Genomic DNA, 12380 nt, shown 5'->3' on the forward strand with positions numbered 1-12380 from the left:
AAATGCTCAGCAAAGAAAAAAACGTCTGTATTCATTGGAAAAGAAAAACAGGTCTACCTCAGTCCACACCACAGTATGGCCGGGTCTCGATCTGAAATGGGTCAAGATTACAAATACTAAAAGCAAATAGGTATCGTACAGAATGAAGGCAACTTGTAAATAAATCCGTTAAGCTATTTGGAATGTTTTTGGAGTGAACTTTTTAAAAAAAGGGTTCCTGTCACAATGGAAGGTGTGAGTCGCATGTAACACACTCGTCCATACAAGTGGCATTCAGGTTCCTACTAGGGGGAAGGAGGTGTTTTCTTTTAAAAGGAGTTTAAATACAGTAGGCAGATCTAAACTAGTGGGTATCAAGCAACAAATAATCCCAGACTCTTGTAAACCTTTTTACAAAGCTTCCACAGAATCTTGATTTGCAACTGTCTGGCCCAAATAAGTAGGCCACCATTTGAATACAGCTTTTAACTGGTCTCCATATAAATCTTTCCAGACCGAGACTGACATGTTCTTTTGAGAAACCAATGTTCTAATCATGAGTACTCAGCCCTGACTTGGGTGCACCTCAGGTGTTGGGGTATTTTGCCCTGGTAATGCAATCTTGTGGATGTAATTGAGAGGTGACTTGAATTCAGAGAATATGTTTTTCGTTCTTTTTCAAACACTAGAAAGAAGCAATGGGCACTCCTTTGTGAAAGCCTGGCATATGTGAAAGTGAGGTGCAACAGCTGGTGCACGCAGAAGGGGAGATGGTCCTTGACTCTGCCCAGGCCCCAGCATGCACTGCTGAGATGCTCAAGCCTGCCTTCAGCGCCACAGCACACAGTCTGGCCTTGTTTCCCAGCTCCACTAGCTGTGCAGACTGGAACTAGAATGTGGAATACGTGTCCTTTGAGTGTTAGGACCGTGTCAGCAGATCCTGGAGTCAAGGCAGCCCACTCATGTAGACAAATTATCAGAAATGATGCCCCATGTGTCAAGGTCCCCATATAAATAGAAAGGTGAGTCTGTTGGTTTTCTTCAAGTCTCACTTTATTGCAACCTCTAATGTGTTCTTCCCAACACATGGCTTCTGACAGAAAGCACAATTCATAGGTTTGAGTGTTTTCCTTTTCCCTGGTGACCAGCAATCAGAAGAGTCCACAGTAACAAACCGAGCAAATCAGCTGCAGCTAGGATGCCTAAAGGGACTCCATACAGGGAAGGCCAAAATGCTGCTTAAGCAAAATGCTTCTGTTAACTACCAAAAGTACCATTTGATTCCAGTATTTCTGAAGAGATGAGAGCATTAGAAACAATAAATTTGAGTTTACTCAAGGAATAAAGTAGGAAGAGGCACTTTTAATCTGAAGGGGAAAAGAAATGGAAACAGCAGGAAACTGCAGGTCTAGGGAGAAGTAGGTTCTGTCTGTTCCTCTGGTGCTGTCCAGTGACCACGTGTGCAACTCTGACACCTTCCTTCATTGAAAGTTGCCAGAACCCACTGAGTTATTCCAGACTCTGACAGGGAAACTCCACCCCAACTTCCTGTCCCTAGGGACAGAGGCGAGTAATTTTAAAAGGTCAACTTTTGTTCTAAGTAGTGTATCTGTTAACCAATTTCTTCTAGTGGTGCCAAGAATACCCACTGAAGTGAGCAGTTTCACTATAAAATTTCCCCTTAGGAGAGGGGAGAACAGGGTAAGAACCTTCTGGACCCAGCTGCTACTTTTTAGCTTGTGACAAGGCCTTGCAAATATCCCTGAGAACAATTCCAACCTGAGCACACAGTGAAGCAGCGGTCTGGCCAGGGTTCTGGTAGTGTAAACATAAACATGAGACGACCCTGCTGGTTTCCACACAGGGAACATGGCAAGCTGGGCTGAGGCTCTGAAGTCTCATGCAGAAAGGAAGACAGGATGTATTAATTTAGTAACACTGCAGTTCCCCATTCTGTGCAGCTCTCTCTAAACAAGGTGATCACAGAATAGTGACAGAATCCCACTGTTTGTGCTCTGGAGCCAATGTTCTGTAACCAGGGTTGTAGGTGCTTTGGCATGTAGTCCAGGTGTTTCACTGGGAGGACCCCTCTGGCAGCTTCTGAGAAAGCTGAGCCTGTGCCCTGGCCACCTCCCAGAGCAGGTGGCCTCCGAGTGTCAAGAGGTTAAGCAATGCCTACAGGTGCTTTCCACTCCACATCCCTACCCAGGCTGATGGCACAAGCAGGGCAAAAGGAAAACTAGGAAAAAGGAAAGAGAAAAATGTGTCATGGTGCTGCCTCCACCTGCCTCGCTTACACATGGTATCAGATTGCCCAACCTTGTTTAGGAGCAGAAATACTTAGGGCACTAACCAAGCATCAGCCGTGACTGTCGGGACCTCTGTGGATACAGAAGATAGTTGGTGCAGCTGCATGTTGGCTCAGCCCTAGACATAAGCTTCACTCTTGACTTCTGTAACAGGTCAGGCTGGATATTAGCTTAGGTGGTTGCTTAGCAGAATTACAGCAAGACTCACCTTCCTGCAGAGCGCACAGTGTGGTAAGCAGTGCCTGCGCCCCTCCCCCCCACACCCTCTTGCAGGAATCAGGGGCACAACCATTGCAGGGAGCCTGCCAATACTGCGCTGCAAGGTCACAACGATGGTAAAATCCAGAAAAGGTACTAGGACTTGGAGTCAGAAAAATTCAGCTCATTGCCTCTTGTGTGCTAGAAGACTTTAGAAGTTAACTAGGTCCTAGTCAGGTTTGTGTTGTTTGTAACTAAAGCTGAGGAAATCAGCTGTTAACCCTGCAGGTGTCGTAAGGTGTGTGAGGGCACTGGGACGACCTCTGCATACTTTAAATGTTCAACGGAGTGCCAAGATGAGTGTCCCACACAAAAGTGTGTGTGTGCAGAAAGCACACTCTACCAGGGGTATCAAACTGACCTCAGCTGGGAGGTTGTCACGGATGCAAGTACTCTCCCCCAGAGATAAGGAGACATTTTTCTGGCATCCAGTATGTTGCTGAGACTTTACATGAGACAATGCTTGTGAGGGGATTATGTCAGGGGCTGTAAGAAAATTAGTGATTGGCCTCTAGGTGAATATAGTCACTTCACATCCTCTGAAAGATGAGTTTTCAAAGACTTAAGAAGTTAGGAGAAAGGATAGAAGGGAACAACTCTCTTCCCTATAAAACCTTTTATTTCTTAAAAAAAAAAAACACTCTTAAAATGATTCAAAAATTCAAATGTCAGGTTTTCAAATGACTGCCCACGTCTGCCACACCTTTAGGGAAAGAGAGGGGGAGCGGGCGCAGCTGTTCTTTCAGGGAATTGGCACAAAGGCTTATAGGACACTGCTGCAGTTCAGAAAACCATGCTGCTGGTTCATCGTTTGAGATGGTACAGAAGCACAGGCAAGAGGATGCATCAAGGGTGCCTCTGGGTGAGTACTGCACAGACACTTCTTTATCTAGAAAGTTCTCACAAGAGCATTGATCAAAAGAGTCTCTTAAGGCACACTGTAGGTACGGATGCACTCCTGAGGGCATAAACTAGTGCTCATAATTCTCGGATTTTTCAAGAAACCTCTACTGGCTTTCTGCTAAGTGACCAGAAACCCTTATCCCGGCAAGTTGGATTTAACTCCAAGTCCTTCTTTTACCTTGGACTCAGGTGTTATGTAAGTTGGGGAGCAGGAAGGACCAGCTCCCTACTATAAGCCCCTCAAAAAGAGGAGCATCTGGATAAATAAATCTTTTTAATGTAATAGTGAAAAACGCAAGCTTCTGGGAAGGCCACTCCTCTACTGGCAGAGGGAGAAGGAAAGAAAGTGGAGAAAGCATGGAAACTAAGCATGGGAACTAACAAACATTCAAGGGGCAGAAGGCAGCAGAAAGAATGTCAACCAGCACAACACAGCTGGCCAGGTACTTCAGGTTAACGTTCAGCGAATGGGAATTCGTGTGCGTTCACATCACTGTTACACTTGCCCCTGATGTCCTGGGGTGGGGAACACAGGCATGGGTGTTCTAGGCCAAGGGCTTCAATCACTGCTCAAATCTGCTCTGGTCACTGGGTATGAGATCCAGAGTTAAAACGTGTTAACCCTGGAAGAGAAGATTTTATGAAAGAGAGACTCACCAGTCTCCAACCTACACAAACAGGAACACAGCAATTAGAAAACAGAAAACTCCAATGCCCCTGTCAGTGCTGTGGAGAAGGCTGTCCCCACACTGATCCCGCCTGCCCCTCACCTGCAGCTATGCCAACAAAAGTGCAACAAGATCCTCAGAACACCACTAAGTGGGCCACCAAGTTTCAGACCACAAGGACACAGGACTTGATAAAGCTGTGCAAGACACACAAACATATCCTCAGACCTTTTCTTGAACATTTTAAAAAAATGTAATACTTTAGGGAGAAGGTTTTATTTTAAAAAATAAGTTTCAAAAAGCACATTGAAAGCATTGGGTTTTGGTGTTAAGGGTAGATAAAGTAATTTTATTATAAATTTCAGGCTCTAAAAAGTAATGTGTTATATTTACTAAGTAAATCTGAAGTGACGTTTTTAAAAAAACCACTCGTGCTCTGCACAGTGACACAGTGACCCTCAGCCATGGGAGGGTGCAGTACCTCCCCTCCTTTAGGGATGGGAGGGGCCAGTTGAAAGAAAATGCCAGTGACTCTCTGCTGTCAGAGACTAGGGTGACTGCTGTGTCGGGCACCCCTGGCTTCTGTGCTGTGCTAAGTCCAGGAAGAGAAGCCTCCATTCTGGACTCTGGAAGCCGAGTGTGAATCTCAAGGTGGCCTCCGTCTTGAAACTCAAGCCTCTTTTGTCTTTTACCTTTGATACTTAAATGATAAGATGATATCTGCCATTTTATCTCAATGATATTATATTTAGTAAGACTTGAAATTCAACTGGGTCTGTGAGCCCCAGGTGGCAAGAGACCCACCAAGAGGTGGAGGAGCAGGAACAAGAATGAGGTCAGCCACGGGGGGCACATACCAACCCAGGGCACAGAAACAGCAGATGCTGTTAGGAAGCACCCACAGGCAAGGGGGTGACACTGACTGAAGGGCTGGAAGCTACCCAGATAGGTCACCTAGCCATCCTTTTGCCTCTACACAAGACAGATGTTTCTCTGGCCAGCAACCTGCACTGCACTCACAGGTTAGGGAGCCCCAGGTCTCATGTTACTCTATATTGACTTATTTTGTAAAAGATTCCTAAAGGCAACATCTCTACAAGGTGGAGGTGGAGAAAGCCTTGGGGAAGTGGCAAGTCTGGGCAGAAGCACAGAGCACTCTCCCATGGGGTCTGAGAAGGGACCTGAGAGATGGCGGAGACGGGAGGAGAGCCCACTCCCCATGAAGGGACAGGAAGAGGGCAGAGAGCAAGAGTCAGAGGCAGCTGGCTGCACACACAGCCTGGCCACCAGGACAGATGAGATCCCAGCAGAGGAATCACTGCCCAGTGGAGTGACAGCAAACCCTCCTGGCTGGGACTTCCATCTTAGATGTTCCCACTCAACACACCCCCCACCAATAACACACTGGCTCTCCATGGGGGACTGCCCACAGCAGGCACTTGGCAACCTCTCAGACCACTTCAGCTGTCACTTTAGGAAGTGGGGTGCTACTGCAGCTGCAGAGGCCAAGATGTTGCTAAACATCCTAGGATGTACAGGACAGCCTCCTCCTACAGGGAATTATCAAAATGTCAATGACGGCAAAGTGGAGAAACCCCGTTCTAGAGGGAGCTCTGTACTTGTGTAATTCTGAATCTAACATGAGACAAGGCCCTTGGAATTCACAGATGACCATGCACACCCTCGACCTCAAGCCCTACTGTGTGGATCAACCCGCTGCCATGTTGAGCAGAAAACCCCAATTATCCCCAAGTGTTCCACAAACACCCATTCAGCTGCTGGCAGTTCAAATCCAGCAAACACAGCGTTGTCTTCCTCTTTTGGAGAATCTATTTCTTCCGCAGAGCCAATGCCACCCCAATGGCCACTGCCAGGATAGCAGCAGCAGCAGCCCCTCCAAACAGCAGGATGAACTTGCCCTCACACAGTGGGATGGCCTTTGCACCTCCAGTCGGGGAGGGCTCTTCTGGAAGGCTCTCTTTGCTCACATGTGACTCCTCTCCTCTCTGTGGTGTTGATGCAGATTTCAGTGCAGGGGTCACCACCTGCTCTACTTCAGGAGGTTCCACTGCTGCTACTTTCACTTCTTCTTCATCAAGTTCTACAAACAAAGATGTGGCAGGGCTGGCTTCCTCTACTGCAGTCATCTCTGGGCCAGATTCCCTGGTCTCCAGAAAGGAAGTGGCAGTGATATGTGGGAGCAAGGGAGCTGTAGCTGTAGGGAATGCCTCTTGCAGCTCCCTGGGTGGCACAGGAGCCACAGCGCCCTCTTCCACAACCTCAGGTATTTCTTCTTTCTCCACATGCACAATGTCAGAATTCGAAGAGTTGTTCTCGCTCTTCTCGCCAGCTCCATTGCTGTCTAAGCTCTTGACTTCTTCAGGATCCATGGCTATCTGCTGCCAGGACTCAGGACCTAGGGACACTGGCAGGCTTTCCGTGTGCCAACTCTGGCTGGCCGACAGGGAGGCAGGTAAGCTCTCCGACTGCCACGAAGTGGTCACAGTTGGAGACTCTGGGGGACTGACTTGTGCAGAGTTGTCACTGGGCAAAATGTAAATGTCATTGCTGTCCTCTGCAATGACTCCAGGATATTCCTCTTCCTCAGACTCAAGATTAAAGACAGTGCCCTAGAAAAGAAGGAGAGTCAATATAAAGGAGGGTAAACATTTGTTCTTTAAATTCTTACTGATTTGGGAGGCAGAGAGCGAGAGAGAACCAGCGAGCGAGCTCCCATTGGCTGGTTCACTTGCCAAATGCCTGCGATAGCTGGAGCTGGGCCAGGGCTAAAGCCAGGAATTCAATTACTGAGCCATCACTGCTGCTTCCCAGCGTCTGTATTAGCAAGAAGCTGGAGTCAGGTGGCAGAGCTGAGAATTAAACCCAGGTTACTCTGATATGGGATGTGGGTATCTTAACTGCTAGCTAAATAACCACCCCAAAGAATGGTACACATTTAAAAAATAAATGTCTATCTGGAAAAAAATTCTTTGCTAAAGTCCTAAGAATAAATATAGTGTTTAAGCCTACAGAATTTCTGAACTGATTTCATTTATTCGTAAGCCAATGTAGAGTAGGAATTTCTGACAGTCTTCTGACCAGTTTCCTTGAAACTAAAAAAATCCAGTTAATTTACATCCAATGTGATTAATATATATCCAAATTCAAAACAAAGGCAAGATCCTGGGTTCAAGGAATTCATCACTAAGCAGGGTATAACAAGGCTATGCTACAAACTGCAATTAACTGCAAGTGGGAAAATGACTCCTGTTAGTGGTAGTTGGGGAAGGCAGTATGCTCACAGATATAGGGGAACTAGCCTTTATACTGGACACCTGAATAGTAAGAAGGTGGCAGGTTCAGGCCACACAGAAGACACAACACTGAGAAAGCAGCAAGCAGCCCAATTTAATTGGTATACAGTGTATACGAAGAACAGAAAGATCCCTGAGGACAGGAACCTGCAAGAAGCCGAATGATGGACAGCTAAGAAAGATGGACTTTATTTAATAGGCAATGATTAGTCACTGAAGTCTCTCAGGTACAAAGTTACTGACAACCCTACCAGAATGGACAGCCTTCAGAAGCACTTCCTTCTTCAGCAGGGCCAGTGGGCTGGCGCCACAGCTCAATAGGCACACCGCGTTCTAGTCCCGGTTGCGGTGCCGGATTCTGTCCTGGTTGCTCCTCTTCCAGGCCAGGTCTCTGCTGTGGCCCGGGAAGGCAGTGGAGGATGGCCCAAGTCCTTGGGCCCTGTACCCACATGGGAGACCAGGAGAAGCACCTGGCTCCTGCCTTCAGATCAGCGCGATGCGCCGGCCGCAGCGGCCATTGAGGGGGGTGAACCAACGGAAAAGGAAGACCTTTCTCTCTGTCTCTGTCTCTCTCTCTAACTCTGCCTGTCAAAAAAAAAAAAAAAAAAAAAAAGACGGGCCAGTGGAGTGTCATTACAAAAAGGCCAGACAATTTCAGGCATGGGAAGCCAAGACACTGTGGCAAAAAATCTTCCACGTGAAGGATCTCTCTGAGTGCAACCTCGGTGGAAAGAAGTGGCCATCAAAGGAGGTACTTTTCTCTATAGGGAGGAGAGAAAATCCACTTTCCTTATGGCCTTGTCCAAATACTGATTGAGTTTGTGGACTCAAAAGGCTCCCATAGCCTAAGCAGCTCATGTTAAGAGCCTCAGGTGGTCACCGAGTTACACTGAAAGAGCTAATTGTTAAATTAACAATAGGAGCTACTGTGCACCAACTCTCCATGCAGGACCTCTGTCCTCAATGAGTTATGAGAGTTAACTGTAAAATTAGTTCTCAGTTTGTGTGTATGTGTGTGTGTGTGTATGCGTGCTCTGGATCAGAAGTAGAGTGCCCATATGGGATGCCGGCACTGCAGGTGGCAACTTTACCCACTATACTAATGTGCTGGCTCCTAATAATTTCATTCTTCAACCAAGACCAAAAACTTTCTGTGTATATCAGGAATCTAATAAATCAGGAGTCCCTCTTAAAAAAAAAATAAAAAGAAAGAAATGCAGAGGGGCTGGTGCTGCTGTATAGCGGGTTAAGCTGCAATCTATAGTGCTGGCATCCCATATGGGTGCTAGTTTGGACCCGGCTGCTCCATTTCCAATCCAGCACCCTGCTATGACCTGGGAAAGCAGTGGAAGATGGCTCAAGCCCTTGGGCCCCTGCACCTGCGTGGGAGACCTGGAAGAAGCTCCTGGCTCCAGATAGGTGCAGCTCCAGCCACTGGGGACATTTAGGGAGTGAACTGTGGATGGAAGACCTCTCTTGCTCTGCTTCTGCCTCTGTGTAACTCTCCCTTTCAAATAAGGGAGGGAAGGAGGAAAGACAAAGAAGCAAATCACATAATCATGATCTCAGCATCCTACCACCTCACATTCTACTGAAAACCTTGCTCCAACCTCCTAAGAGGAGGTGCCATTGGCATCAGAACACTTCATGCGTACGGAATAAGCAGAGAAGCAACACAGTAGTTATGAAGAGCACAGCATTTGTAGTCAAGGGAACTGGTTTGAATCCCAGCTCCAAACAGATGAAAGCTGTGGGAATTTGAATACCATGCTTAACCTTTTAAACTTCAATTTATTTATAAATAAAATGGGGATGACTTATTTGATAAGATGGTTTTAAAAATTAAGTATACTATTGACAGTGATCAGCATAGTACCTTTTTTTTTTATTTTTATTTTTTCTGACAGGCAGAGTAGACAGAGAGATAACAGAGACAGAGAGAAAGGTCTTCCTTTTGCCATTGGTTCACCCCCCAATGGCCACTGCGGCCGGCGCACTGCGCTGATCTGAAGCCAGGAGCCAGGTGCTTCTCCTGGTCTCCCATGTGGGTGCAGGGCCCAAGCACTAGGGCCATCCTCCACTGCACTCCCAGGCCACAGCAAAGAGCTGGCCTGGAAGAGGGGCAACCAGGACAGAATCCGGCGCCGGGACCGGGATAGAACCCAGTGTGCCGGTGCTGCAGGCGGAGGATTGTCGCTCCCCGTCTTCGTGGAGGAACGACACAGGACCCTGCACTGTTCTTTTGTCTGCTCGGCCCTCCCCGGGTTTGCTGCTGGTTCTTCCCGGGTTGGCTACCATCCCTTCCACCTCCGTGGAAGGGCAGTTCCCCCTGGCCACATTCCCCACTTCCGCAGGGGAGCGGCACACCGCCGGCCGGCTCTCTCGGGGGCTGCACAGGTGTTCCCCTTAGATGTTCCTGGTGCATGCCGTCTCTCTCCTCCTTTATAGTCCTCTTCCACCAATCCCAACTCTGCTACCCACACGCCGAGTACGCTGCTCTCCTCCAATCAGGAGCAGGTCCCACAGTTTATTGGTTGAACTGGAGGCAGCTGTGTAGAAGCTGTTTCCCTTCTCAGCGCCATATTGTGGGAAAGCAGATGCATAGAATAAGTCTTAATTCCAGTAACTTAGTCTAGTCCGAGTTGCTCCCAGTTGCTCCCCACAGAGGATTGGCCTATTGAGCCTGGGCGCTGGCCTAGCAAAGTACCTTTTAAAAACTTTATTTACCTGTCTATTGTTTTGCTTTTGGTGGTGGAATGGTGGTGGGACAAAGAGCTACTCCAAAATACCAAAGAGAACAATAAAGGTAGACACAATTGGAAACAGTACTCTTCTTTGGGTACAGAAGATAACTTACAGACTTTTTCATCCTCCTCCCTCTCTTCTAAGTACAGAGGTCACAAAATAGACAGAAAAATCTTTTTTTTTAATTATCTATTTAAAAGGTGGAGTTATAGAGGCAGAGGCAGAGGCAGAGGCAGATAAAGAGAGAGAGAGATCCCCCAACTGCTGTTTCACTCCCCAGATGACTGCAAAGAATGGAGCTGGGCTGATCTGAGGCCAGGAGACAGGAGCTTCTTCCAGGTCTCCCATTCAGGTGTGGGAGACTGCTTTTGTAGGCCAAAGCAGAGAGCTGGATTGAAGTGAAGCAGCCAGGTATTGAACCGGCACCCATATGCTGGTGCCTCTGACAGAGGTTTTACCTGCTATACCTCAGCGTAGGCCCCAAAAAATCTCTTTAGTAGTGAGAGAAGTATAAAGTTAGGACATATGAAGAGGCTTTGAAGTGGAAAAGAGCTTCTAGGCTTCCCAGCTTGAGGAATGGCAGTTTAACTAGCCCATTTGGAAAGATCCAGAGGAGGAAGTATTTGAGGAGGAGGGGAGAAGAGGGAAAGTAGAGGGATAGACAGAAGAGGGACGACATCTAGGTTTCTCAGTGCTATAGGTTCAGATCAGCTATGAAAGAAGAGGTGGAGATCCTAAGTCAAAGCTGTCACTGGATCTCAGCATATAAAAGTGTCAAGGAGTGTCATTAGCATTATTTTTAACATGAAAGGTTTAGAAATAACCTCCAGTACCTTTGGAAAAGGTAAACATACATATGGTTCATACGAACTACTTATTAAAATAGAAATAAGTACATTTTAAAATCTATAGAAGGAACCCCATATTGCACAATACCTCTACACACAAAACTATTATTGAAATCAAAGGTTTCCTAAGTAAATTAAGGGATATTTATCATGTTCATAGTACAGAAAACTGAATATTATAAAGATTCCAATAATTCTCAAATTAACCTATTGTTTCCTACAATCTCAGATATAAAAATCCTGGGGTTGGCACTGTGGCGCAGTGCAATAAGCCACCAACTGTGATACCAGCACTTCATATCATAGTGCTGGTTCAAGTCCCAGCTGCTCTGTTTCCAATCCAGCTTCCTGGGTTGCCATGGAAAGCAGCAGAAGATGGCCCAAGTACTTGGCCCTCTGACTTCCACGTGGGAGACATAGAAGGAGCTACTGGCTCCTGGCTTCAGCCTGGCTAAGCCTTGGCCACTGTGGCCATTTGGGGAGTGAACCAGTAGACAGATCTCTGTCTCTCTGTCATACTGCTTTTCAAAAAGAAATAATTTTTTAAAGATTTATTTATTTATTTGCAAGTCAGAGTTACACAGAGAGAGGAGAGGCAGAGAGAGATGTGGGGAGCAACTCGGACTAGACTAAGTTACTGGAATTAAGACTTATTTTATGCATCTGCTCTCCCACAATATGGCGCTGAGAAGGGAGAAACAGCTTCTACTCAGCTGCCTCCAGTTCAACCAATAAACTGTAGGACCTGCTCCTGATTGGAGGAGAGCAGCGTACTCGGCGTGTGGGCAGCCGAGTTGGGATTGGTGGAGAGAACTATAAAGGAGGAGAGAGACAACATGCACCGGGAACATCTAAGGGGAACATCTATCTGAAGGAACACCTGTGCAGCCCCCGAGAGAGCCGGCCGGCGGTGTGCCGCTCCCCCGCGGAAGTGGGGAATGTGGCCAGGGGGAACTGCCCTTCCACGGAGGTGGAAGGGATGGTAGCCAACCCGGGAAGAACCAGCAGCAAACCCGGGGAGGGCCGAGCAGACGAAAGAACAACGCAGGGTACTGTGTCGTTCCTCCATGAAGACGGGGAGCGACAGAGAGAGAGGTCTTCCATCCGCTGGTTCACTCCTCAATTGGCTGAATTGGCTGGAGCTGCACTTATCTGAAGCCAGGAACCAGGAGCTTCCTCCGGGTCTCCCACACAGGTGGAGGGGTCCACAGACTTGGGCCATCCTCCACTGTCCTCCCAGGCCATAGCAGAGAGCTGGATCAGAGAAGCTGGGTCTCGAACCAGCGCCCATATGGGATGCCGGTGCTTCAGGCCAGGGCGTTAACCCGCTGAGCCACAGCACTGGCCCAAAAAATA

The 12380-nt window shown here is 47.5% G+C and overlaps 1 protein-coding gene across 13 annotated transcripts in view; it reads right to left on the minus strand.

The window, feature by feature from the left end:
* Positions 1–1014: 1014 nt before the first annotated feature.
* BCL2L13 (BCL2 like 13) overlaps positions 1015–12380 on the minus strand; it is a 102806-nt gene continuing 91440 nt past the window's right edge. For all 13 annotated transcript variants that reach the window (XM_008250122.4, XM_089304334.1, XM_008250127.5 and 10 more), the window contains one exon: positions 1015–6747. In XM_008250122.4, coding sequence (XP_008248344.1) covers positions 5947–6747 — 801 coding nt within the window. In that variant the 3' untranslated portion in view covers positions 1015–5946. The remainder of the gene's footprint in view (positions 6748–12380) is intronic.

Source organism: Oryctolagus cuniculus, chromosome 9, assembly GCF_051225735.1.
Source record: "Oryctolagus cuniculus isolate XC-2025 breed Fujian yellow rabbit chromosome 9, ASM5122573v1, whole genome shotgun sequence".
NCBI classification, from domain to species: domain Eukaryota; kingdom Metazoa; phylum Chordata; class Mammalia; order Lagomorpha; family Leporidae; genus Oryctolagus; species Oryctolagus cuniculus.